General features: G+C 40.7%; 2 protein-coding genes across 4 annotated transcripts in view; both read right to left on the minus strand.

Annotated features, from left to right (window-relative positions):
• Positions 1–227: 227 nt before the first annotated feature.
• Positions 228–9,795, minus strand: fbxl3a (F-box and leucine-rich repeat protein 3a). Its single transcript, XM_084724664.1, has 5 exons — positions 9,656–9,795; positions 7,382–7,763; positions 7,113–7,235; positions 5,587–5,758; positions 228–5,033 (listed from the first exon to the last, which is right to left on the minus strand). The coding sequence occupies exons 2-5, from the start codon at positions 7,760–7,762 to the stop codon at positions 4,393–4,395; spliced, it is 1,317 nt and encodes a 438-aa protein (XP_084580790.1). The 5' UTR covers position 7,763; positions 9,656–9,795; the 3' UTR covers positions 228–4,392.
• Positions 9,796–11,060: 1,265 nt separating this feature from the next.
• mycbp2 (MYC binding protein 2) overlaps positions 11,061–27,926 on the minus strand; it is an 85,315-nt gene continuing 68,449 nt past the window's right edge. For all 3 annotated transcript variants that reach the window (XM_084724667.1, XM_084724668.1, XM_084724666.1), the window contains 28 exons: positions 26,200–27,837; positions 25,246–25,415; positions 24,564–24,811; positions 24,286–24,453; positions 23,774–23,931; positions 23,480–23,679; positions 23,093–23,242; positions 22,843–23,003; positions 21,967–22,123; positions 21,591–21,815; positions 21,396–21,461; positions 21,022–21,261; positions 19,893–19,982; positions 19,714–19,794; positions 19,362–19,628; positions 18,403–18,686; positions 18,215–18,311; positions 17,935–18,054; positions 17,732–17,833; positions 17,501–17,629; positions 16,468–16,600; positions 16,262–16,365; positions 15,233–15,421; positions 15,038–15,145; positions 14,580–14,789; positions 14,394–14,501; positions 12,535–12,700; positions 11,061–12,433 (listed from right to left, as the gene is read on the minus strand). In XM_084724667.1, coding sequence (XP_084580793.1) covers positions 12,318–12,433; positions 12,535–12,700; positions 14,394–14,501; positions 14,580–14,789; positions 15,038–15,145; positions 15,233–15,421; positions 16,262–16,365; positions 16,468–16,600; positions 17,501–17,629; positions 17,732–17,833; positions 17,935–18,054; positions 18,215–18,311; positions 18,403–18,686; positions 19,362–19,628; positions 19,714–19,794; positions 19,893–19,982; positions 21,022–21,261; positions 21,396–21,461; positions 21,591–21,815; positions 21,967–22,123; positions 22,843–23,003; positions 23,093–23,242; positions 23,480–23,679; positions 23,774–23,931; positions 24,286–24,453; positions 24,564–24,811; positions 25,246–25,415; positions 26,200–27,837 — 5,885 coding nt within the window. In that variant the 3' untranslated portion in view covers positions 11,061–12,317. The remainder of the gene's footprint in view (positions 12,434–12,534; positions 12,701–14,393; positions 14,502–14,579; positions 14,790–15,037; positions 15,146–15,232; positions 15,422–16,261; positions 16,366–16,467; positions 16,601–17,500; positions 17,630–17,731; positions 17,834–17,934; positions 18,055–18,214; positions 18,312–18,402; positions 18,687–19,361; positions 19,629–19,713; positions 19,795–19,892; positions 19,983–21,021; positions 21,262–21,395; positions 21,462–21,590; positions 21,816–21,966; positions 22,124–22,842; positions 23,004–23,092; positions 23,243–23,479; positions 23,680–23,773; positions 23,932–24,285; positions 24,454–24,563; positions 24,812–25,245; positions 25,416–26,199; positions 27,838–27,926) is intronic.

Genomic DNA, 27,926 nt, shown 5'->3' on the forward strand with positions numbered 1-27,926 from the left:
CTCATACAACCCATTTGTTCAGTTACAGATGTAAATGTAAGGCTTTTTCTTTTCGCCTGTGAAACCTCTCAACTTGTTTGTCCAATAAATCTGTACATTTTAATTAATTAGCATATATTTCATGATTGAGCCTACATGTGCACAGTTTTTTTTAATTTATTTTACTTCTTGTGTGAACACTAATGACTGCAGTGTTTGGAAAATAATGAAATTACAGATGCAAAGAGTACATTCACAAATTTTTTATTACCTGTATAAGATCACATGTCTAAAACAATAATTTTAATTTCAAGACAGGTGACCAGTAAAGCAAAGTAGACAAAGCATTTGCCATACAGAAGCAAAACTAAAGGACAGTACTGTCAACGCCAGTTTACTGCAAACAGAACCTGCTGGAGGATTCTCTGAACAAATGAGTTTAAAATAGCTGTATTCGAGTGAAACCTGATGAATTTTCCAATAAAAGCCAATAAAGACAACAGGAAAATGATTAAAACCAGCAGAGAACTGAGACACAACCTTCACTTTCAGAGCTGCTGTCACTGCAACGGTTTCATGAACTGCACAAATTCTGAAAATAATCAGGAGATATGTTACTGTACCACTGAGATGCTAATGTACATGAGCATAGACAATCGGCACAGGGATCTACTTCAGTGATAACAGACCAATACTATCAACCATAGTTCAATCAATTAATCAAGAAGAACCGTTTGCACTTCCTGCAACAAGTGTGACAGTTTTAGTCTCTACATGACTGTGGCTACATGAAATGTCTAATATAATATTAATAAAAGGAATGAAGTATGGATAAAAATGATCTAAATCTGGTTATCTACAGATCCTACTGACATGCAGTGTTGTCCAAAAGTTTTTCCCCCACCAATAACTTCATATGAACCTACATTATTTGTTAATTTATGTTGTAAACATGCTTTTAATGCTTTTTAAGCTTTTAATGACACAAATCAGAAGGTTTGATTGTGATTTTTCAAGCAGTTTCTCGTTATTTCATTGAGCTTCTACTTGTTTCTGCAGATTTTTTTTAAATCTAATTCCAGGTTTTTTAAAGTAGAGCCTAATCAAATTTCTTCAAATTAGTGATGGACTGGTTAATCTGGTCAATTGTCTGGCATTTTGAGATAACTGGAATCAGCCAGTGCCTGCGCTCACAAGGCCAATAAACAAACCATGTCAGCCTTGTCAGTGTGGCTGCTGTGGAACAATGTCCCTTGTGAGTTTTAGGTCATGGGTCAGAAACTTAGTTTCTGGCCTTGTATTATGACTCTCATGCATTCTGTTGCAAACGTTAAACTTAAATTCGCCATCGTCTTTTCTAACTGACAGCAAATCTGATCTAAAACAGTTCATGGCTAGTGTTAAATATATATGTAAGGGATAATGTACAGTGAGTGGGTTCTTATGGTGAAATAAACCCTGAAAAGGTGATGCAGACCCCAAAGTACTTATTATAAGGCTACTTACTAGTAAAAAGCAATAATTTGACAAAAACATTGATTTAAAAATGCTTTTACTGATTTAAAAAGGATTTTATTGCTTACACTAAGTCGTCTAAATCTAAGACCAGAACTGCGTCCACAGCAGCGGCCAGTTGTCTGTTATTCAGAAATAACAGACCACAGAATACCGTAACTGACCAGTTAGAATCAAATACTCATCAAATCCATGAAATAAGATGTTATATTGTATAGAATCATGCAGTTAAATGACACTTGACATACCATACGCTGCTCTCCCTTAAAGTAACTTTCTGAAAATTTCCTGCATAATCCATTGTATTTTTCTATTTCATTAATGAATAAAAAAAATCCATCTAAAACAACATGTTACTGGCTTAGATAACCACGTATATCCGATTGTAATGTGCATGGCATTATACAAGACTATTCTTTGCATTACATATCGGTTAGGAAAAACCCTTATCAGACGACCACTACTTCAAATGTTGAATTAACATTCACATTTTCCTTTTTAAAAAATGTCAAACTGATGACGGGTGGAATTCAGATCTCGTGACAGTGGAGAGAAAAACATGTCCGAACTTGAAATTTAAGCAGCTGTAGTACAACTTCTTTGCATTTCTAGGAAAATGGATCATCTTTCACACAGTTTAAGACAAATTATGGTATTCTTCTGCATAAAGAGTGCAGGTATGATTCATATACTGGAATGTAACTTTAGGTTTTGTTCTGGGTAAAAAAATTACCTCTGAAAATCTCTCTCCTGCGTTGAGAAACAACTAAAAGTTTGCTGTAGTGGACTCTAAACTTTTGGACCACCTGCATGCATCAAAAACCATAGTGACAGAGGTGAAGGTGTCAAAACCAAAAAAACCCTAATTGTGTTGCTGGTCTGCTTGCTGGTAATAATGATTGCTTCTTTTTGTATAACTGGAAAACACAAATTCATTACAAAAGCAGAATCCATACCAATAAATTACACAGCTCATCTTCTCTAGTGACTACAGTATGAAAAAGATCCATCTAGTAAAGGAGAACTCGTACTCTGGTTTTATAAAAGACACGAGCTGTTGGTTAAGGAAACTTCAGACCCTGACAGAGGGCGAAATAAAGAAATAAGTACATTTCTATTCATAATAATCAAACACACAGCGTTTTATATACAGATGCATTTGACTTCCTTCTTAAAGGAAAAAAAGTTTGTTTCACTCATCTGACTTGCCAAATCTCGTTCAACTGAAATGAATGGGTGGATGTTGTGGACAGGAGCACTGGTGATATCTGCAAACACGGTGTCTGAATGATGAGATGAATACTGCTTCCTCTCATGTACGTACGTATGATGTGGTATCACGATACAGAGCAAACATGGACTAACAGGAGGGCAGATATTCACGACAGGTTTGGAGCTTGAACAGGCAAATAGCAGAAGATACAAATGAAACCTATTTAGGAAATATTATTTAATGCACTTGAGACGCAAAGGGTTAATTTTGCGTTCCCAGCGTGCATTGTAAGCTAAGAGCTGCAGAGACTAGTCTATAGAAATATTATGAATCTGAATCTGACATGAAGGACTCACCAATATCTACCTCCAAATTCAGACATTTCTGTGCGCTATCTATATTTACATAGAATTATTTTTCTTTTTAATCAGCATTTCTTACTTCAATATGCTGTCCTTGGTGTCTGATTCAACAGAGCCTCAGTACAGTGTAAATAAATCATTAGAATCTGGGTCCAACTAAGAAAAATTGGAGCAGTATAAAGATTGTTTCCTTGCTTTCATTACAACAGAAGGACTTGCTCTGTCCCAACTATCATTTGGTTTTTATCTAAGGTGCTTACAGGATCTATGACTGTACAGAAACCTTCTTTATACAAAGCAGAGAAAATAATTTGTCAAGCCAATTGCTGTGTGATGTCAAACAGAAAATCTGCACAAGTTGGATAAAATAAAAATCTATGACATTAATCAACACTGTACACCTTCACATCACAAAGATAGAGACTTATATACAGATTTCTGTTTCTCTCCCGGCCAACTTCTGACATCATCCACAAACACATTTTCTTTTTCGACGCATGACTGAGCTCTGGCGAGGAGGAAAAGTAATATGCTGTTGACTCTACTGCTGCTGCTCTTCTTTATGTTTTAAATTAGTTTAAAATTAGGTGCAGGACACAGCCACTCCTCTGCAAAATTAAGTGAGGGAATCCCTCTCCTCGACTACACCTGACTAAACACTTTCTCACACATACTATGTACAAATAACATCGCAGCTGTTTGGAAACCTCCGATGCCGTACTTTGTTACAGAGTGCAGAGCTGCTATCTCAGACTGGATTTAAGTAGGCCAAGTGGTAGTGTAACAACATGCAATTGTGCACCTAATCGCCCCCAAATTACTTCACAATGTTAAAAAACATTAAAACACTCACTCCCATTTGCATACACACACTCAGACTCACACACACTCTCATAATATAGATAATCATAGCTGGGCTACAATGTCCATATAACTCAATTTGCAGTTACAAAACATTGCTTTTAGTCAAATAATTCCACCTGTATTCGCCCGTGGATTGATTGTTTCATCATGAAGAAGCCGGCCTGGTGAGATGTGTCTCCAGATTAGGCAAAGCAGGATTCCACAGTCCATTTTGAAGCTAACAGGCAGAGAGTTATGTGGCGTCTGCATCACATGATAACACTGTGTAGCAGTCAGCTGCCACACTACATCCCTGCCCTGCCTGCACACAGGAGTTCAGCAGGTTTCTGCTCTTCATGTTGGCACCAAACATTCAACCACAGCTGAGCATCTAAAGGCTTTTCAATGCAAACATGGAGGCTGTGAACATTCCACACCACAAACCTCACACTGAACTCCATGTGCCGCTTTGGCTTCTCTTTACCAGGTCGGCATCATGTCTGGGAACCAGACCCGGCCCAGGTGCTTCGACACCTCCCAGTGGATCTCATCCAGGGTGTATTTATGATCTGGAATCAGTACCTCCTCCATGATGGATAGCTGGGAAAGCCTCCGACCGCACATCTTCACGAACTCCACAAACGCGCTGCAGGACACCTCACACTCACCCAGGCCGATGGCCGAAAGCTGGGTGCAGTGCTTCGCTATGCGGATCAGTTCCTCGTCCAGAGGACGCAGGCCGTTGGCACACACCACCAGCTCCACCAGACGAGGGCAGTGGAGGCCAACGCGGCCCAACACCTCCTTACTGACTGAGCGGCCGAAGTAGAGGTGCGTGACCGGGATCTCATCATTAAAGAAAGGGCCGAACTCGTCCTCATAGAGGAAGAAGTACATGACCAGGTTGAATTTGGGCGAGTGCCGCACCATGGCATCCCAGCTGCTCTTCTTGATGGAGTGGAAGTGTTGGCCGGGGTTCTCGCTCACCACATCGATCCTCAAGTGTTCCAGGTGGACGTGTTTCTCGGAGGAGAGGGCCAGCAGGAGCTCATCACTCAGGAGGTGGTAGTTAAGCGCCAACTCTCTCAGCCCGTGACACTGGTCTGCCACGCAGAGGATTCCTGCAAATATGGACAGGTTGCTGTTTTTAATCTAACTCTTCATGAAATCCAATTAACAGGCAGAAAACAATATTGCTCCTGAGCAATAATATAATTATCTGACAAGTTGCAGTTGAATCATCATCACAGCTGATGATTAGGAGAAGTTCCACAAAACTGTATGTAAGGGGGAGAAACAGGATAACCACACAACAGTTCATTCATAATATATCATGCAAAATCAACCACATGAAATGAAAACATTGACTGTATGAGGGCAGACAACAAAATTACAGGCTCTAAATAAGCCATGGGGTGGAAAACACTTACATCCTCGTGACTCCAAAAAGGAAATCAAAAACATTTGACTGAAAGTGGAAAATGGGCACTGACTGAAAATATTTTGCTTTGAATATTATCCAACAACCACAATAAAAAAAAAAAAACAAAGAAAACACAAGACACGACATTGCTGCTTCCACTCAGCTTTAAAGGGACAGTTCACCCCAAAATCTGGGGGTGAACTGTCCTTTTAACACAGAAACAGCTATTCGAGTCATTGTGTCCACTTTACCTGCTGGGGAGACGTGAGGGCAGCTGCTCATCTTCAGCAGTTTCAGGGTGTCACTGTTGTTGGCCACCAGCACCTTCAGAGATGGATCGTCCACTGGCGTGTCGTCAATCTTCAGTGAGGACAACGATTTGGAGTTGACAAACACCACAGTCAGAGCTGAGATGAAATGAGACTGTGGAAGGACAAAGATGGCACAATGCATTAAAGCACAGTTAGAGCGTCAGCAAGTCTTATGGTGGCCATATAGGAATAAGTAATGTTTGGAATGATGGTTGCCTAAGGCTGCACGATAATGCTTGTGCTTATTATCTGCTTTGTTGACACTAGATGGGGATCCACTGGGGAAATGTTAGCTACATTGTTTTTTCAGCTGGTTGAACAAGTTGGTTGTGTTGCTTTGCAGCACAGACACAAGACTCATGCAATCTTTGCCATATGATTTGTTCTTTCAAGGGACTAGCGTTTTGCTTTCTGCTCCAGACATTTGATTTTCATTTCTCCCGTCAGCTCTCTGTTGTATATTACTCTTCCACTCTGGACTGCAGCCACAACATCCAGGAAACTTGCACAGGCTGTGGCTGGCTGGTAGTTTAGGGAGTGCTTGATTTAATATGCGACAGCATGCAATTTAAACATCATTTAATTGTGGGAAGCCAAAATAGTAACCGAGATGAACAATCAATTAATTGTGCAGCCCTGTGGTGGTCTATATGTACTCTACATTAATGTAAGAATTTTTGGATCATTCAGTCAGACAGAAATACCAGACCAAGTGACTCAGATGTGCTAATAATTTAACATACAATCTTCTATAATAGACTAACATTATCACTTTTAGATCAATACATTTAGAACATTTTCAAGCTCATATATTTCAAGGTTAAAAATAAAATAGGGTTTGTTTTTTTTTCAATGCAAGGCTGTCCAGATCTGTAATTAACAACCAGTATTAAACACATTGTTGATCAGGAGGTGTGGCAAACAAGTCAAACAAGGTGAGAATATATTCCTACAAGGTGTTTTATACTTTGTGTGGGTGCACCTGCTGGTGCACACTCTGCCTCCTCAGGTACGAGCCACAACAACTAACTGGACAGTTCCTCTTAAGGGTGCACCAACCAATTCTGGACAATGATGATGAGAATGATCGATACAAATCAATTATACTCCTACCCAGGGTACTGTGGATTTTTTTTTAAGATTCCATAGAAAGAATCTCAGAGTGCACTAAGGGAGACTTTATAAAACTTAAAAATAACATCCAGCAGAATTGCGAGGCCTTGGAAGTAACTACATCCTTGTCCTTGGGCCTGCATGAGAACAAACACTGCTTTTCAGCCCCATCCTCAGATAAGAGGAGAATACAAAAACTTTGCTCTTGACCAGTTATTTACACGATCAGCCACAGATTTAAAGATGGCATCATGAAAAGGCAACAGAAATGCACCATAAAAAATTGCTTTTGTTTGTAAACCTGAAGAGGATACTACAAAGACCCAGACCCCTCGCGTCTCTGTTAGTTATACCTTGGGAACCTCCATGAAGCTGGGCCTGGCTGTCGAGATGAGCCCCAAGGTCTTCAGTGAGCAATTCACCAACTGTGAAAGAATGTCACATGCTGCCTCTGCAGACTCTGTACTACTATCCACCTGGAGAGAATAAACACAGACTGCATGTCATTCCAGAAATCTAAAAACAACATATTTAACCAGACGGTGCAAGCTAACTGTAAACACTTGAGCCCAAAATCAGGGCACATATTTCGACAGACATAATGGGTGTTTTCCAGCCTTACCTTGAAGCTGACGTACTGCAGGTGGTTGGAGTGCCTCTTTATGATCTGTTTGATGAGGTCTGGATGTGTGGCTTTCAGGTAAGAGCTGGCCGGCTGGTTGAGCTCAAACTCAAAGCATCTCCAAAGCTCAGGCATGTGGAAAGCCTGGTTCCACTCGCGACACACCTGAGAGGCATAAGCCCGATCCAGCAGTGGGAGGTACTGGAAGATGTGCAGCAGGAGTTCCTGAGGCAGTCGTGCCCAGTTGCCATCTGGTGACCCACTGGACACCACTGCCTGTGACTCCTCACTTATCTGCTTTCGCACCTTCTTGCAGATCTCTGGTGAGCTGTTAGTGGAGGAGCTGTTGCTGCCCTCCTCTCCTCCTTTCATCCGCTTCATCCTGAGAAATGCAGATAAAAAGCTTGTTATAGTCCTGCATGGTGAAACTCAGACATGTTAACAATCTATAGAGCAATATTAAAGTCTGTTCACAGATCTCAACAGTCACTTTGGTTTGTGTTGCCTGTTCCAAACACCAATCCTCTGTGTATATTTGTGCACCTCATGATAACATCAAATGCCTTCTGGTAGGAGATTTGTGCTGATGGTTTTACAGACTTCATGTCACAAAATGAAAAGCTCTTTTGTCTCGAATGAGAAGGCTCTTACTTCATAATCACCTCTACTTAAAATACAAATCACAGCTTCAGCTATTTTATATAAATGAAAGTGTACAATCCAATATCACAATATATTGCAATTTGTGCTATTGCTATCTTAGCTAGCTAGCCATTACTTACTTACATCACAAAATTGCTATAATATCAATTCATGACTTAATGATGACTCATGATAATATCATATTGTGGGACCCCTGATGATTCCCACCCCTGACTCAGTCCATTAACTGTTACAACTGTGAAAGCACATGTCTACTACTGTGTAGTAACTGTTTACAGCTGTGCAATAACATCTCTGTAGTCAAAATAACATGAAATATGATGTTAAAATAGAAGCCTCTGAAAGTACATTACTTCTTATGTCCTTTTTATTGTCACTGTTATTATGTATCTGTATTACGAGTATACATATATATATATATATATATATATATATATATATATATATATATATATATTCATATATATATATATATGGGTGCTGTGTTTGTACATGGTGAATATAGAGAAACCATTTTAGGAGCTGAACAGAAACAGGTTTCTGCAGGTTCCCACAAGTAAAATTTACAACGTTTTTAATGATTATTAATGCAATTTAAGATCCATTTCGCATTCACACTGACAAAAATTACAAGCACAGTTTGCATTGGTGGTTATTTTGTCAATGTTAATTTTGTTTTGAATTTGTAACAGCGTGAGTAATACAAATTAGCACAAAAACAGACCGAAGTTAATGCAACTTTATAAAAATGATGTTAACCTCATACGTAAATAAATTTATAAGACTTGTCAAATCGTACTTAAGACATTTTAAGACCTAAAATCCTGATGATTGTATTTTAGACCTTGTAAGGACTTGCAGAAACCCTGACCAGATTTTGTTGTACAATTTGCAATCTTTTATAGTGTTCTTAAATATGTGTACTATTGTTATATTACTTGCAACTTTAAATATATTCCTTCATATTATATACATCTCAACTGTATGAAAATACTCAAGAGTGTAACCAATTAATTCGATTTTGTGTTGTTATTGTTGCCTTTATGTTTGTATGTGTTCATCTATATGTTAATTTTTACAGAAAAAAAGGGAATGGCCACTATACGTGAGACGTAAACTGTTATTCTCGCAGTAAGAAATACAGTTGTTGAATGACACAGTAAGAAACATGTCTGTTGAATGATATGACTCAAAGCTAACGTTATATTAGCCGGAGGCCATGCTTAAGCAGGTAACCATCAACATTGATGTTACACGCAGGGACAAACATTCAATTCGATATTTAATATCTGATTGATCCGCTCGGGTTGCGCTAAGTGAACAAGAAATGGCTTTCATTACTCGCTAAGTTAACTATCGTTAAAGCACTGACAGCGTCACTCAAAGTAAGTTAATCGTTAGCTTAGCTAGCAAGCTTAGATTTCACTGACGTTACACTAGAACAGACTGTGTTAAACGCTAGCTATCTAGCAAACTTGTGGTAGGAATTATAATTTGCTCATATACATAACATTTAATACTTTATTTAAAGAACGACCAACAGCTCGTTCATACTGTGATATTTTATAGTTTAACTACAACACAGTTAGCCAGCTTGGCCACCCATCCTACCTTGTTTACACTCAGCTAGCCTGCTAGCTGTTAGCAGAAAATCCGACAACCGATACGTGACTTCAGCCCGGGCCCACGCTGGAAAAACTCATTCGCACCAACCAGATAACACGCATCGGAGACCAACAACCGAGCCGTTTATCGATACAGAAGAGGTGAGAGGTGTTTTCAATGAAGAAACAGTCAGGGCCTGGCACCTCCGCTCGGCTGACCCAATTCCTTCGCGGGAGTTACAGCCCCCCTGACGATGAAATGGCGAAGTGTTGTTGTGACAGCAGCGGTGCACCATGGGAAATCCAATGCGAAATGGCTGTGGGTAAAGATCGTCTGTTTTTTAATAATGACTCACTCGGTAGTAAAAAATAGACACATTTTATCTTGTTTTGTTTTTCCTTTAGTAAAAGAGACTCTTGACTGAAGATACAATCCTTGTTGCTGATTTTTCTACATGTGGCTTTCTTTTCAATCATTTTGATGATTTAAACATATATCTGTTATAACTGAATGCCCTGATAAACCCTTTAATGATTAATTTCAGCTAAAAGTCTCAGATTTGATATATTATGCATAAGGGCCAATTTCTACTAATGTGATGAAGTATCTTGTAAGTCATTATGAGAAACTTTCATCAAATAATGACTTACTTAATGAGAAATTTTCTCAGAATGAGTTAGTATCTCAAAATGATGAGGAAGTTTCCCAAAATAATAAATTGGTACCTCTAAATAATATGAATCTTTTATTAGTATCTAAAATGATGAGACATTTTACTATTAAGTAATTATTTCACATGAGCAAGAATATTGAGATCCTAACTCATTTTGATAGACTAACTTCACTTACATTCCTGTTGCTTTTATTTTGATGAGTATGAGTTAAATGTTTTTAGCAGTGTCAACCTTTTCTTAATTATGAAACCAAAATTGTATCATCTTCCTGCATTAGATTCTTCACCCATATTAAATGATTTATTCTGTTGTCATTGTTGTATTCCTGAACTTGAATACTAAGTTTTTCTGTGAAAGGCAAATCAAAATCAAATTATGTAGAATTAAAGGAGATTTTGTTAGCATACATTTTGAATCCCTTGGATGTCAACCTACAGAACAGTCATTGCTGTCATACACCCTGAACACAGGTATTTTAGGCCAACAGCAGGTCACTCCATATGCCATTGAAGAGACCTGAGTATTAGTTTTGCCGTTTTTGGCACCGAGAAATAAATGTCAGAGTAATGCATCTTCTTATTTTCCTAGTCTCTGCTGAGATGCACAAGTTTCAACCTTTATTTTGTAATTACAGAAATTCTATACACATTAAACATTTAAGTCTTCAGGTAGATTTGGCACCACCATATCTCCAATTTAAACAAGTCAGAGACCAACAGTTAAAAATGACACATGAATACTTTGCGAAACAGAGAACCTGGTTTATTACCATTCAACTCCATCCACCACAGATATTACAGAGCAGATTCACAAGTATTAAGCTTTTTTTTTTATATAACAGCAGCTGCTTTTTTTTTCCACACTCTGTTCCCCTGAACCCCCATACCCCCTGCCTCCTACTAGGGAAAAGCATTACAGGTGCACAATTTTATTTGGTGTGAAGACTGGCCCCTCAAATCATTCAGCTGTAATCAGTCTCACTGAGAGGTTTTTTGTTTGTTTTTGTAGTACTGTAGGATTTGGTACTGTTTTGTTTTTTTGTATTTTTTCGACAGAGCTGCAAACAGGATTTACATCCACCTTCATTCACTGCAGGCGCCAGGCTCCTTCTCATTTCCAGACAACAGAAGAGATCTGACATTTAGAAGAGGGGGAATTACGACTGTCTACTGTATAAAAATGTACAGTGGCTTTATTGACATACATTCCATAGGTTAAACAGCTGCAAAATAGGAGGCACACCCAGTATTGCACTTCATTAAAAGTTCTGGCTCAAAACATAACCCAGAATATCAAACAAAATTGAAGTGAAGAGTAGCAACTTCGGAATACAGCTATTTTGAATAGTATCATTATATACAAGATTAGATAAATCGTACACTATTTTCCTCCCGAACATAATATTCTTAACAGTCTTATCCACCAACTCATCTTTTTTTGTCCGTCAACCCATGATGCACTTGACAGTGGAGAATACTGTACAAGATTACGAAAAAAAGTTTACATACAACAATATTTTAAATTTATAGTTAGGAAGCTGGAAATACGGCCTGTTCCTTTTATTTTTTTTTTAAAACCCACACTGATCCACAGTTGCCTTTAAGCAAATTTATTTCATATTCAATGTTTAATCTGTTACACTTCAGTGATCAGGAGGTGTGCAACGTCTATAGAAGCCGAGGGAATACAACGGCCGCATGCAAACACGTCACAAGTTATTTTCTTTATTTTTTTCTTCTTTTTTTAAAATTCTATTGTTCTTTTTTTTCATTCAGGTTACTCTGAATCCAAAAGGAGCCACAGCTCGTGTTCGTAGCAGAGCCTGGATACTGATGTTGGTAGAGGAGCAGACCTGAGGACTCTTGGCGTAGGGCAGAAACCTGGTCCTGTGTCCAGGAGACTTGACAAGAGCCGAGTTTCATGGCTGCGCTTCAGCAGCAGCAGCAGCCCAAAATCACAGTAGACAAACAGGTTTTCAGTAAAAGTCTTGTTGTTTAGAAGGTGTGGGCGTTTCTGCACACCCCACAGCCCAGGGCGAACTCCTCCCCTGTTGGTGGGTGAACCACATGCAAAGGGCACTCTGTCCCCTCCAGCTGCTTGCCTTTGGGTCCTGTGATAGAAAGGACATATTATGGTTATTTCTGTCTGATAGTTACTGTCAGTCATGGGCACATTTTCCAGAAGAATCTGGTCAACAGGATCACTACACACCTGCAGGACAATGGGGCAGTTCCTCCTTAGGGACACTGGTCATCCTCTGGAAGTCATCATGGCAGGCATTGCAGAAGTGTGTGGTGCCAAAGCAGAAGAAAACAGCCACTGAGCAGCAGTACCGGCATTTATACTCCAGGAAGTCTGTGCCATGCTTGGAGCACATCTGGTGAAAAGCAAACAAGAATCATCAGGGGTGGGATTATATTTTTGTGTAAAGAGCTGAGATAAACACCAAGTTAAATCTAAGACCTTTTAAGACCTTCAATCTTTAATGATATTAATTACTACAACTGCCCAACAGCCAGAGTCTGAAGTGAGGCTGTATCAAGGTAGAATTCCCAGTTTCTATGCTTAAAATCATTTAGACCCAGGTTGTATTATTAATGTGGTCATCTGTTTTGTAATTTATACATGGATATTAAATAAATAGGTAAATGCCATCCTGTATTTTTATTATTACAATTTACAATTTCATTTAGTAGACACTTTTTTCACTCTGAGAGCTGATATAACACAAGCAAGGATCTAGTAGGGAGAGAACAACACGAGTCAGTGTTATGAAGCAAAGTTAAAGTCTGATAGGACATAGGTACCTACAGGCAGTGCAAGTGGCAAAGCATTGAGTGCATGAAACATATTGGATTTTTTTAAGGACATCTTGCGCAGTCAATCAAGTGCAAAGGTGTTCATGTAAGAGCTGGGTCTTTAGTCTTTCATCACGGACTGAGATAGATTCTGCCGATCAAACAATTAGGTAGCTTATTCCATGTCAGGAAGCCACAACACGGAAAAGTCTAGCTAGCAACCCTAGTCGGCAGACAGTCTGCTGTCATAATGAAGCAAGTCGACTTCCTTGTGTAGGCTGGATTGATGGCCCCACTTCTTACAGCTCATCTTTTTTGCAAATATTGGTGGAGTCGGACATTTATGTGCAATGCTTCCTACACATTATTTAGCCAATATCGTTCCTTGTATTTATATTCTGAATACAGAAAGTGCAACGTATTGCACAACGTATAAAACCAGTTCAAGTTGAAGAGTGCAATGACATGAATGAGACTTACTCTAAAATATTTGAGATAAATGGCTAAACAGAAGCAGGTGAAAGAGTTAAAATTATGGATAAAGGAAACCCAGAGAAACTGGAGTGTTTGAAGGTTAGCTAACATCTAGCTCCTTAATGTCATCCACAGATGATGCAAACCTCACCAGGCGACAAAGTCAGCGAACATGAACAGCAAAAACCCGAAAGATAACAACAACAACAACAACAACAATAATAATAATAACAACAGAGGCATTTGAATTCAACTCCAATTTCTCCAAGATTAAATGAGCAGGCATTTTGCACTTGAAGTGAATTTTAGACTATGCTTACAGGATTCAATAAATAAATATTTAAGACCATCCCAAACAGAATTTAAGACTATTTAATGTTTTTTAGGGCCCTTTATTGGTAAATGGGAATGGGAAGACACTTTTAAGGACCTGTAGCCACCCTGCTGGTTGTCTCTGCTGTGTTCTGACAACCTCACAGTGATGACACCTGCCCAAACAAATGTCTAGCAAGTAATTCCCTGTAAAACCACAACTTGACCAAACAAAAGTTTCCACAGACAAGATGTAACATGTTAGATTTTGGTTCAGACAGAGCCAGGCCAGCTGTTTGTCAGTCTTTGTGCTAAAGATAGGTGCCTGCTGATTGCAGCTTCATATTAAGGATACAGAACACTGATATCAATCTCCTCATCGAACTCTCATCAAGAAAGACACTAAGAGTATTTCCCAAGATGTCAAACTATTTCTTTAAATTGGCCTGAGTAAAGCCAGGATCCTCACAGGCATCAATAACCTACCTGAGCCCTGGACACATCTGAGCATGCTCCACAGATCAGCTCGCTGGGGTCGTAGTCATCTCCCTGTCCTGCCTCTGCATCGCAGCGAGCCTCTCCTCCAAAGTAGGCCTGGAAATAAGGTCAACCTTTAATTCTCAAATGCCTGAATTACATTTAAATGAAAAATGACTTTAGAATATACTGTACCTTCTTGCACTTGTAGCAGACATAGTATGCATATCTGTTCATGGCAAAGCCTGCAGGGTCGTTGTGGAAACGTGCTCCTGGTGTAGTTATTGCCTCACTTTTATGCAGACCCTCGTACTCCAGCCTCATGAGAGCCTTCCTCCTCACATCCTCATAGAGCTCCTTAATCGGGTCGAGCAGGTCCTTGATCACCGAGTGATTGATTTTGTTCTGGAGGCAAACAATGAAACAAACAAACCAGCCCACGTTTATGAAGACATTCTGTTGAGTTACTGTGTATGTGTCAGCGTCATTCCACAAAGAAGACAGTGAACAAAGCGGTCACAGTCAGCGACAGAGAATGTTCAACAAAGCATGGTAACAAACTGAGCTCAGTCAACTGAATCAAAGCATGATGGAAACAGTTCTCAGCTTCTTTGTTGCTTAATCCTCGGTCAGAGGCTCAGGTGACATCTTACCTTGCAAATGGGACATAACATGAACCCAAACGTGATCCGGGGCCCGAGCCAGCGATTTTCAAGAACACGGCGAGTGCACTGAAGGTGGAACACATGAGTGCAGTCCAGCTGTGAACAGAACAAAGAGTTAAACATTAATAAATGAGAAACCTCTTTAACTTGATGGGCAAACATTCATATGTAGAGCTGCAGTACCTGGACTGCAGGAGCCGCAGAGAGGGCCTCTGTGAAGCAGATCATACACATGTCATCTGCATCCTGTTTCAGACAGCCAGTGTTCTTGTCACAGCCGTGCAGACATGGAAGGCAGGTCTCCTCATTCTTCACTCCTCCACACGGGTGTCCACAAGGATGAGTTTTGCTGCATGCTAGTTTAGCGTACTCCTAAGGCAGATGGCATGACAGAAACTGGTGACACTTATGAACCACAGTATGTATAAAATATAAAACACTTAACCACATAACCCTACGTTCAGCATTAGGCATCCTGTGTAGGTGTTTGTTCCTCTCTGCGGTGGGTGGACAACACCTCATCCATTATTTACAAGGCTCACCACAGAAGATTCTTTTTGACACTATCAAGGAAACACCAAAATCTTTGGGTTCAGGAACAGTACCAATACATCTGCCATCTGCATTTTGAAATTTTGCAAAACTGGTTCTGATGATTTTTCTATCTTTATGGTATATAGTTATAATGATTTAATATAACCATATTATGATATAATTGCATATAGGGAACACATAAAAAGACACTTGTTTTCACAGGAGAGACAGATGTTTGTTAAAATAAAAGCATAATTATTTAGGTTTGATTTGTGTAGGGATGTATTGAATAGTTCAAAGCTTTGTTTATCATGTTCACATCAATATTCAAATGCTGTGCAGCTTTTATTTTTGTATGTGTATTCATTCTGTTTAAACAACATATTTCTGCAAAGTTGCAGATAAAGATTAGGCTACAATAATATTATTAGTATGTTAGTAGTACTATTTGTTGAATCAGATTCCAGGGGTGGCTCTTTCAAATTGAGGATTTTGTTGACATCATAAAATATGACAACATTCAAAGCTTCATTGGAAAACATCAATAGAAGCTTTGAATATAAAAAAAGCAAAGCCCTAGTTCTGCTATTTTGTTTGTTCATTATGTCACTACCCAGATGACAAGGAATACAGATAATAAGTGGTTAAGTCTTCTTGTAAACAGTTGATGTTTTGTACCTGGCAGTCGGGATCTGAGCAGACACTGCCCACCGCTGACAGCTCGGTTCCATTCCTCGTACCGCAGAACCTGCAGGCATCTGAGCTACTGGAGGCTGGTTTACCTGCAAAAATAATCAGTGTGATGGGGTCGAAATAATTGCACTAGGGCCAGCCATTAACCCATGTAGTCATACCCAAAAAAGCATGGTGGTATGCTCCGTTACCTGTGTGCTCTCTGAACTCCACCATAGCCTTCATAGTCTTAGAGTCTGCCAAAGCCATGAGCCAGAACAGCTTGGTCCTGCCACAGCCTTCATGAAGATCCACCTTTATGGCTTCTTCTTCCTCCTTGAACACCTGAAAGAAGCAATGTAAAAAAAGATTAAACACTTCTACTATGTATTATCCAACTAATAATAGTACTTAACTATCTAGAAATTAACCCTTTAAACTTTGCAATGGAATTGAATTACGCTGGTATTTTAGCTAATTCCGATGTTATTTCTTGGAGTACTTTTAAACGCTTCATATCCCTAAACTTGCTCAGCCTAAGCTAAAATGTTATATAAGTCAGTAAAACATAATAATTGATAAAAAAAAAATATTGAAACCGTATCATAAATGTATTATTTTTTTTTTAAATCAGACATTTTTATCATCAAGTTTCACCAAACAAACACATAAAACATATTGATCAAAAAGATTTCCAAATGGAGAAATATGAGTTATTCATACTATTCACATTTTTAAGTTGAGATGTGCTCATTTTTATTTTTTTGAAGAGTGCAAATATGTTTTGATAGTTTCATCTGTAATAGAAACAGTTCCCCAGTGCCTACATTGGTTATTATTGCCTTTTCCTAAATTATTTAAATTGCATCATATCCCAAAATATGGACAATCTAAGCTCAAAACTCCTGGCTCAATTATATTTCTCTTTTTCTCTCTCTGACATGAAATATTGACTACTTCTCTGATGGCACCACTTCACAGTGCCACTTTGTGCTGTCACAATGTATTGTACTGCACTTAATGCATTCTATTGACGTGTGTTATGAGTGTACTACATGATGATGGAAAAGAAAAAAGCCTTAGCTTTCTGCTGCAAAAAGAATGAATACTCTAACTATTATGTTTTCTTTTTTGCATTGATTTAAACAGTAACATAACCTCCCACACTCTGCAGGGGCCACCTGCAGCAGTTCAGTTTTCACCATGACTGGAGGAATAACAGGAACTGTGTGGACCAACACTAACCTGTCTCTGGTGAGAGCGTGTGCGTCTGTGCAGGTGGAGGAAGCGGTCACAGTCAGTGCAGAGGTTGCCACACATGTTACACAGGATGATGGCTGCTGTCTCACCATCGTCATGATTGTCACACATGGGCTGTAGATAGAAGACGAGGAAATCCATTTGTTAATCTTTGGATTACTTGTCAGTTATTTTCACACAGTGTAGCTGTTAGTGATTTTTTTTTATTGTTCTCACCATCTGCTTCTGCTGTCCATCTTTGCCCATCCAGCGACCAGAGGACAGCCTGTCCACGTGGTCCTGGTCCAGCACACACAGTGAAGCTAAGGCCAGCCACAGCTATGTGACAGAACAGGATATAATATATGATTAATTAATTATACTCTTTATTTGTCAGCATAGATAACAAACATAGGTTTGCTTTGCCTATGATGACATACCCTTGTGGTGGCGATACAGCGGACAGGAGACCGATGCTCCTCCTCCATTTTGGTCAGGGCTATGATGGTTTCAGCTATTGCATTTTTGGTGACTCTGGACCAAGCATCTGATAGGTGGCCCTAAAAAAAGCAATTTGTTGTCTTAAGAGTACTTTTTCCAGTGCAAAACAACACATGAAAACACTAAAATAAATGACAAAGATGAAAAATGTGGCTCCATATCAAATGTAGCCTTTCAGAGAGTTAAACGGAAAGATTGATTAAAACAACAAGAACTTACAGCTGCCATGTCTTTAACCAGCTTTATGATGATCTCTGCTATCTGAGGAGGAGTAGAGCCCTTCATCCACCAGTGGCTCTCCCCTCTGCGGATGTAGCTGAGCATGACACAAAGGAGTAATAAGTTGAAGAACCAAGAAAACTTTACCACAAATGTGTCAATAACACATAATTGATAAACTAACTCACCTAGAGTTGAAGATCATGGGCAGCGTGACCGTGGTGACCCCTTTGCCAGCAGCCATGCCGGCGGTGCCAGAGATGGTGGTGCCTTTGGCTTTCAGCTGCACAGTGAGGGCTTTTGCAATGCAGCCCAGGAACATGTCCAGGATGCAGAGCTTGTTCCAGTCGCCCTTTTCTGTGGAGTGGATGATGTCACTGATGTCTGCTGGTGGCAGAGCCTTCACCCCAATGATGCTGGCAAGTCGCACTGGTGTAACCTCTGGAAGGACGCGTCTAAGCAGTGACGTGACCTGAGATGGGGTCATGATCAGGTAGCAAACAAGAACATAATTTGTACAATGTGTAACCATGTACATACAAAACAAATGCTTACACCTGCACACTAACTCCAAACCACAAATTCATTTAAACGGATAAGGCTTGAACTACGTCAGCTAAATGTTTAAAAATGGTCACCTACTCACACATACACAAATAAGCTGACACTCCCTATAATGGCAGGTAGGGCTGCAGCTAAGGATTATTTTCACAATTAATTTATTGTTTAGTCTACACAGTGTCAAAAAACTGTGAAAAATGCTCTTTACAGTTTCCCAGAGCATTATTGCATTGATGTAAACCATCCAGCTTTTAAAACATTATATTCTACATTATAAGAAGAATTATGTTTTATATTTCAGATATGTTTGTTATTTTGAAGTATGCCTTTTTCCTCTGTGTACATTTTTCTAGGAAATACATTTAATTGCTTATTGTTTTTGGATGTTTATCACCCTGGGCAGTGGAAGGAAGGAAATACCCACAACATGTTAGCTAGACCTCAAACATGCACACAAAGCATTTTAATGCAAACATAAATTTGTTTGTTTACAAGAAAACTCCACAAGGTATCTTTAAATAGAAAACTGCCTATGACTAAACCTCTAGTTGTGTGTGTCAGCGTGTGTGTGTGTGCCATCGCCCACCTGTCTCTGTACTCTCGGGGAAGCCGTGTGCAGCAGAGAAAACAGGTCTTGCATGAGTGTTAGCTGCTGAGCGAGGTACTGGCGACCGACGTTGGAGCCACTCAGAGCAAGAACCATGGACAAGAGCTCAAAGCAGTAGGCGTCTGAGGAGGCGTCATCGTCACTGGGCTGCGAGTTAGCGTTCTCTTTGCTGGAGATGGCGTGCTCCCACTCCTCCCTCACACGTGTGGCCTCCATACGGATGGCCTGGACGATGTGCGCACACACCTGGAAATGAATACACACATTAGGTTAAAGAGCTGAGACTGTACTAACTCATCCTGTTAAATGGTTCGAGGAACTGACTATTTACCTGCTTCTGGAGGTTGGTCAGTTTGCTCCTGCTGAAAATGATTCCCACCATGTGTTCTTTAAGGTCTGCGTCAGAAGGTGCCTGTTTATGAAAACACTAAGTGTCAAACACTGGATTGAAGATCACTAAATATTTGAGTCAGTTAAAAAGAAAATTTTTCATAATGTGACAGCGCAGACCTTGTCTTCTCCCTCGGGTGATGAGAGCAGGTTTTTCTCCTCCTGCTCCGGAGTCGGCTCTGCATCTCCACAGATAAGTTTTCCAAAAACCTAAATATACACAACAAAGTGGCAATAGTAAAGTTTCCAAGAGACCACAGCTATTTTCATCAAAAACTTTTTTAACTTTGCCGTGTTTTTGTGTCTTAGTGACAAATGGGGACAACAATTTTGGAAATTGGTCCACTTCTAAGGGAAAGCGCTGCAGCTGGCAGATGTGAGAAAACAAAACTGAGCTGCAACATAATCCCTCCAGGCAACTGCAGATCATCAAAGTAAGTCCACTAAAAGTACTTGTTTCTGCCACTGACAGGCTCAACTGAGTCAGACTGTTAGTATAAGTTTTTAACAACATTTAAAAAATTATCACTACAGAGATAGACCTGTTTTTAAAGAGTAAGATACATTTTGTTTAACCAGAAACAGCTGTTTCTAACCAAACTGTAATTTTAACATTCTCATATTTCAAACTCGACAGAAACAAAATAAAACTCTCCAAAAACATCTTGACTCGTTTTTACACTGTTCCAACTATCATCAACTCTGGTTGTTTGGTCGAAATAAACCCTTGTGAAACCATTCCTCTATTTCGCTCCTCTCCCAATATTTTCACATCCAATGCCATGCGTGAGTTTTCTTTTGTTCTTGTCGACTCTGAACGAAAATGACGACGATATTAAAATAACAGTTTTGCAAAGAGAGTCTGGTTAGTTTGCTGAGAGCAATAACAAAGCTATTTCTGGTGAAAGAAAACGTCTCACTCTCTAAGAAAAGAGCTGTCAATGATCCTTCAGTGGCACTTTTACTGGACGTACTTTGATGATGCACAGTTGCCCAGATGAATTATATTGCAGTTCATTCTTGCTTCTGCTGTCTTCAGTGCTCTCCCTCAATACTGGACCAATTTCAAATTAATCACATCATTATTTCACATTAGTCAGACAGAAAAAAACATGCCAAAATAGGGTCCAGGTTGAAAAATACTAAAGTTACCCTATAATACGTGCAAAATCAAAGTTTCAAACAGAGAATAAAGTATGATAATAGAAAAACAACTTGGTAAGCATGTGGATGAAGCAGTTAGACAGACCTGTGAAGTGATGAGGCGAAACACTCGCAGAGTCTCGGCCTCACAGTTCTTCTGCTGGGCCATGCTGGCTGAGATCTGTCCCAGAATCTTGATGCTCTCACCCTCTTTCCAACCAAGGACCTTCACCTGGCGTACCCTCAGGGTGTTCTCTGGACCTTTCAGTTCCACCTTGATCACATGATGATCCCCTCCAGGAAGCTCACTTGTCACCCAGCCCATGTGGCGCGAGTCGAGGTCAACCTTGGATGAAAAGGCATGCAAAAGGGATGTTCACTGTTCTGCCACATGTGCATGTAAATCTGCAGTAGTTTGGTATAATAAAATCAACAGATTATGGTTATACTGCACATTAATAGAAGAGTGATGGACCATACCTGTTTGATTCTGCAGAGATCTTCTATTGCTTTTCCACACAGGAATGTTACAGATGTGACTTTGTTCTGTGGATATGACAGAGGAAATCCATCAGACAACGCTCATAAATAACATTATCAGTAATTCCATCATAGCCTTAATGCATTTATACTACAACAAGCAGTGTTTTATTCCCCCAAAAATGCCCCCTTTACCCCGATGTCTCTGGAGTTGTCCACATGAACAGACACATTGGAGGCGTTGATGCCTTTCACACAGCTGATGGTAATGCTCTTTGTCTTGTTTTTGTCCTCATCTCCAGATTCCCAGAAGGTCTCTGTGGAGCCGTCTGTTAGGCTGCCAATCATGGCGGGTCGACTGGATGTCTTGATGTCCACCACACTGGTCAGGTCCTTCAGACAGGTCACTAGGCAGAGATCCTATCATCACAAACACATATGTCAGCATCGGGTTAGTGCATGTCATGAACACAGATTAATGACAAATAATAAATCCCTTATTGTTGATTAAATCTGTGCTGTCCAACACAAGACAGATGTGACATAAGAAAGCAAGAGGTTGTTTTCTTACCTGGCTCATTGCTTCATAGCCTGACTGCACACTGATGTTGAAGCTTTCCTCGCTGTCTCCATCATCTGACTTGGACAGGATGTTGTTGATGTGATGGAAAACGTTGCTCTGGTGGAGGAACTGGTGGTCGGACTGTTTGAACTTGAGACTCCAGCACCTAGAAGAATAAGTCGCTCAGTTACTTTCTCTTAACACGCACAAGAAGCCGGCAAAAGTGCAAAAGCGGTAATGAGTAATTGCACTTCATTTAAATTAAATAAATATGCCAAACCCAGAGGTTGCATTAACAGAATATTTTCTCACAATGACCATATTTTTTTAACAATGATAGAAAGATCTTAAGGCCGTCTATCATTTTGACAGATTAAGACATTGAGGGCAGTCTACCCTCAAATGATTAAATGAACTATTTACATATCCAGAGATCTGGAAGGAAGAGAGACAAGCTCAAACCAGCCTGCCCCACATATCACTATAATATATTTCTTGCCTTTCCTTGATTTTCTAAATTTGTCACCAGTTGCTGGTCAGAAGTAAAGGTCCTAAGAGGGTCTTAAAAACTAAATCTAGCCACAGTCCTTTCCAGGTTAGCAACACTGAGCTCAATAATTATGAAGTGGTTGATAAATCAGATGAATAAAGAGGGATTAATATGGTGGAGGATGAAGCCAGCAAGTGGCTTTAACCACATTAATAAGGAAGGAATTTTTTCTACACTGTCTGTCAAAATGATGGACGAGATGCAACCTCTAGACAAACCTATTCCCTATTTAGTAGAAAGCAGAAATCTAAAATATTTCCCCTGAATTAGTACAATTTAAAATTAACCCATTAAGAAATGGTAGGTATATTTTTTCAGTCGTTCAGACACTGTACCTTAGTGCCATCTGCTGAAGTGAGCTGCCACTAGGAAGTGACATCATGAGGTCAGAGATGGTCTGAAGGAGGCGGTGAAAGGTGTGGGGGAGAGGATGAGCTGCCTCCCCGGCAATAACGATGTCTGACAGAGGGTGTTCACAGACACCAAGGTCTCTTTCCTGCAGGGTGCAGAGAGAAGATAATTCAAAGATGCAACAACAAAGCAAAAGTTATGCTGCAGGCTTTTCTACATTTAACAACTCATTACTTGTTCCACGATTTCTTTGTTCCCCTTGTTCTCATCGTCTTCTTCATCCTCAGGTTCAAAGGGTGATGGGGTGAGAGATGCTACAAAATGCCAAAGGATGTCATGCAGGGAGGTGGTCTGGATCACATTGCACAGCAGCCAGTTGAATGCCTGACAGAGACATAAAGAGAAAATAATAGTAATCAGTCTTCTTACTATAGATAAACTATATTGGAGTGCAACTTAATTATGTACTACTACTGCTGCTAATTAGGTATACAAATCCAATTGATTAACTGGCAATATCCAGCCAACTAACTGTCTATAACCCTGTGTCACCGCTGCATAAACTGCAATAATTAAAGCAAGACTAAGCTCTGAGTTTTGGAGAGATATTGCAGCCTGTACCTCCATGGCAAACACCCTGCAGGCAGACTTCCTCAGTGCATGCCTCATGGCCACCTCCAGGCCCTCCAGGTCGTGGTGCTGGATTACAAAAGCCAGGACAGGCCACTGGAAGTTCCTCTCCCCCTTACTGAGGGAGCCGTGGGCTGAGATCAGCCTGGATAGCTCAGGAGATGGGTGCCGTAACAGGGAAGATCCCACCTCTGTATGAGGAACAGAGCAGGTTGATGTTACAGATGATGCCTCACTTAGCCTTGAGTATCACTAATCAATTCTCAAATGATAACATGTGATTACCTGCATCACCACTATGGACCCTGCGTCTGGGCACGGCTTTGACCCGAGCTGGAGAAGGTGAGTGTTGCTTGTCATACTCAGATGCTACGACAGAGTATGACCTCTGAAACACTGTACGCTTCGCAGTGTCGCTGTCTGTGATTGGACTGGTCTCAAGACTAAAAGAGAGCATAGAGACATAAACCCTTCAGATTTTAAATATAGCACCCGAATTATTAAGATTTTCTTAAGAAAATGTAGAAATATATTTGCTGACAAAGCAATGGTCCTTATGTGCTCAATTTAAACTGCTACTGAAGGAACTACAGAGGAGATACAGTTGGGCACTTTCAGTACATTTGGGCCTTGAGCCTTTTATAAAGAGTAGGTGGTGGTGTATGAGGAAATATGTTATAATAAGTAACAATAATAATAATAATAATAACAATATTAAGTAACTGTCACAGTTTGTAAGCATGCTAATAAGGGAAAGTGGAAGTCATTAAAAATATAGTAGTAAGATTACACGTTACCTGGGGGGCATTGATTTCATGTTGCTCTCTGGTTCCTCAAACACATTGGGGCAGGCGTCAGGTGTGACTGAAATGTAGGGCGCAGGAACGGATGTTGAGCGTAAGTACCTCATTTCATCTTGGAAGAGGTTATCATCTTGGTAGGCCCCAAAGTTCTCAGTGTGTTGCCTGAGGGATGAGAGAAGAGAGAGACTGAAATCATCATGCAAGCATATTACCGTAGGGTTTTCTTATTTATAAAATACAACCTGTTATTTATTAATTGAGCTGTTAGCTACCTGGCTAGTGTCTGAAGGTAGAGACAGCCCATTTTATTGGGCAGTTCGTCTGAAACACCCTCCTTGAGACTGGGAAGAAGCTGTGAGTGCAGGGGCCGGGGAGGGTGGTGGCAGAGCACGCTGGGCTCGGCAGCACTGCTGAGGGAAAGCAGGAACAAAGCATTTGCCCGAATCACCTGGTGGGCCTCCATCGTGGGCAGCGCTCTTGGAGTCTTCACCTGCAGAGGTTTCTTTCTGGATTGCTTCACCTAGCAAAGGACATGCAGATGGGTTTTGATTAATGTAAACTTACCATCATAAATTATTAAACTGGTCCAATAGTTATTCTTTCTTTCAAGGATTGGGCTATTGCTCAAAGTCCTACAATGCAAACACTGAATTTGGAAAAACTGCTTTGAGTTTTTGTGCTGCACACACTTCAAACACTTTACAACAGATTAAACCTTAATGCACTTGTACCTACAGGCTAATTTAAAACTATGATTACAAATTACTCCACACTTGAAGTTTAGTTTTGTTGTTGTATTTATTTTGTTCTATTCTCAACAAAATTGTAAATCCCTCAATGATTACTCGAGATCAAATAAAGTCTGAATGAATAAACGATTCAAGTCTTAGAGGTCAGTATGGTGATGTGTTCAGGAACACCGTCAACTACTAAAGCCTTGCAGCAGTAGGCTACCTTTTCCCTGGCGGCAGTCTGTTTCTCCCTCAGATACTTTTCCCGACAGCGATCACACACCAGGTACCAAGTGCTGCCTCCAATGCCTCCATCTCCACAGTTCCCAGCCCAGCCACCACAGAAGTGGCCAATGCTGTTGTAGCCCTGGCCTCCAGCATATCGGCCACAACCTGCAACAGAAATACCAAGGAGGCATGTTAAAGGCACAAAGTACATCTTGTAAAGTTATAAGTCATTTTAATCAAAATAGTTTTGTGAAATGGACATGCAAAGAGACTATTTAAAGGTGAATGCTCTTATTCAAAATTACAAATTCAGTACCACTTTACAATAAGACTAATGGTTTCTATTACTAGCCATTAATAGATGGTGATAGGTTGTATACATTAAAATAAGGCCACAGTCACACATGCATGAATGCAGGGGAGTGGCCTGTCTGTGTGTGTGATAATGGCACAAGGCTCCCTTTGCCGATTATACATGGTAAATAAGGTATTAATAATGGTCATGTATGTTACACTTAACAATACGACTCCTTTTGGCCAGTTCTAAATTACTGTTTGTATTGTTACATTTCCTCTTCTTTAAACTGTTGCTATTTCTTTATTTCCTGTTGTTTATATTGCTTGTTTACTTATTTATTATTTATTGCTTGTTATTGATGCTTCTTTTCTATTTTCCTGTATCCCTTGCTGCTATACGACAGCAAACTTCCCCATCATGGGCCTATTAAAGGATTATTTTATCTCATCTTAATAACCCATTAGTAAGACTACTTAGTAGCAATCAGTAACTGAATCTTGTCAAAGTGAGCCCTCACTGTATGAAATGTTGAATAAATAAAGTGTTACAACCTACTTACTAACCTAATTTTAAACCATTTATAAATGGTTTTCGAGGGTCTTATAGTCTTGTGTAGTACCAAACTCTAAGCAGAACCTCCTGGATTCTTACCTGGGTGAGCCTGTCTCATATGGTAGGTGACAGGGTAAGGGTGAGATTCCCCACAGAGTTCACAGATGGTGTCCTTCTCTGGTCCGCCCATGGCGAGCTGTGCCATCTCCCCGAACAGATTACCTCTCGGACGCACCTCTGCCTTCTCTCTTTTCTTCTTCTCCTTCTTGGCCTTCTTACTGTCTTTCTCGTGTTCCTTCTTTTTCAGGATAGCACTGGACCCCGGGCTGGGGAAGATCATGTTCTGAGTGGCTGCCTTGATGGTGGCCAAGGAGATGTCCTCCCAGAACGCCACCAGATGTTGTAATGTTAATGGTAAAATTGACTTGGCCCTCATAGAGGGATGAGAAGTCGTTTCATAGGAAATGGGGTCACCTTTGCCGTCCTCACACTTCTCTGGCAGAGGAGGCTCTTTCAGCATGGAGAGCACCTTATTTTTGTTGATGCTTCCCATTTTAGAGATGTCAGGCCCGTGTGGAGCAATATTGAACATGTTCAGTGCAGAGGAAATCTCTAAGGAGTGGCGGTTCTTTAGCTTGCTCTCCTTCTCTTCAGCACCCTGCCCTCCCAGGGAGCTGCGGATGGGGGCATGCTCTTTGGTTAAGTCTGGGTTGAACTTCAGGAAGGAGGAGCAGGCCATGGCATCATGGACAATGCCTTCATGCCACAGGAAAGCTGCGAAGACTGCTCGCGCACATTCAGCCACAGAGGGTGACATGGCCTGTTTGGCGGGCTCTGTAACCCTTGATGTGCTCTCACCTTTAAAGAGAGGCCCAGATTTGTCCTTCTTAGGGCGCGTGTGTCTGCTGGAGGTTTTGCGGCTGACTTTGGGTGAGGAGCGGCTCTCCAGCTCCTCTTTGACGGGGGCTTTGCCAATACTGAAGTGCACCTTGCATGATCCCTCCTCAGCATTGCGGACCTCCACATTCTCATCATTGACATCCTCGTTGGAGAGGAGAGCACTAGAGGTGCACACCTCCACCACTTCACTGTGGAGGTTCTCCTGGGTCACATGTGGAGAAGGAACACGGTTCTCTGCATTACTGATCAGTCCTTTGTTTGGATCTTTAGGAGACAGTTTAGGTTTGGGAGAGGTGGATCTGCCCCGAAGTGGCTCTGTGAGTGGAACCTTCTTCTTTCTGAGTGTGTCTGGGTCCAGAGTGTAAGAATCGGATTTGGACCTCTCTCTGGGAGGGTCCAGACGAGCTTTGGAGGAGGGGCTGACTTTAGGTGGGAGGTTCTTGTCATGGTTGGTTGAGGAGGAGTGCTGGGAGGAGGTGCTGGAGGGACTAGACCTGCCTGAAGAGGATACGCCTTTTTGTTTGGGAGAGGAGGAGCGAGAGCCAGCATTCGGGGACTCGGCCCGAAGTCCTGGGGTTCTCCCATCTGCCTTCAGAGCCTGCAGAGTGTTGTGATTGGGCGAGTGAGAGCGGCTGTGAGAGTCAGACCTTAGTTTGGCCGTGTCCGACCGCAGAATGAGGGCTTCGCTGGCTGAGAGCCCGCCCTCCCCTGTCTTGATCCTGCTCTGCTCTGATGAGCGGCTTCCTCGACTCTCTTGCTTTGGTGAGCGGTTCTCCTGACGGTGTTTGGAGGCTGGCGACATGGGCCGTGCACCAGGCATCAGGTTCCCTCGCTCACCTAAACGTTCATAATTCAAACAGAGTTATACTACAAAAGAGGACTAATGGTGTAGAGTGTAACCATTTAAAAGGATAGTTTGGATTTTT

The sequence above is a fragment of the Lutjanus erythropterus genome, chromosome 8, assembly GCF_056507025.1.
Source record: "Lutjanus erythropterus isolate fLutEry1 chromosome 8, fLutEry1.hap2, whole genome shotgun sequence".
In the NCBI taxonomy this organism is placed as follows: Eukaryota; Metazoa; Chordata; class Actinopteri; order Lutjaniformes; family Lutjanidae; genus Lutjanus; species Lutjanus erythropterus.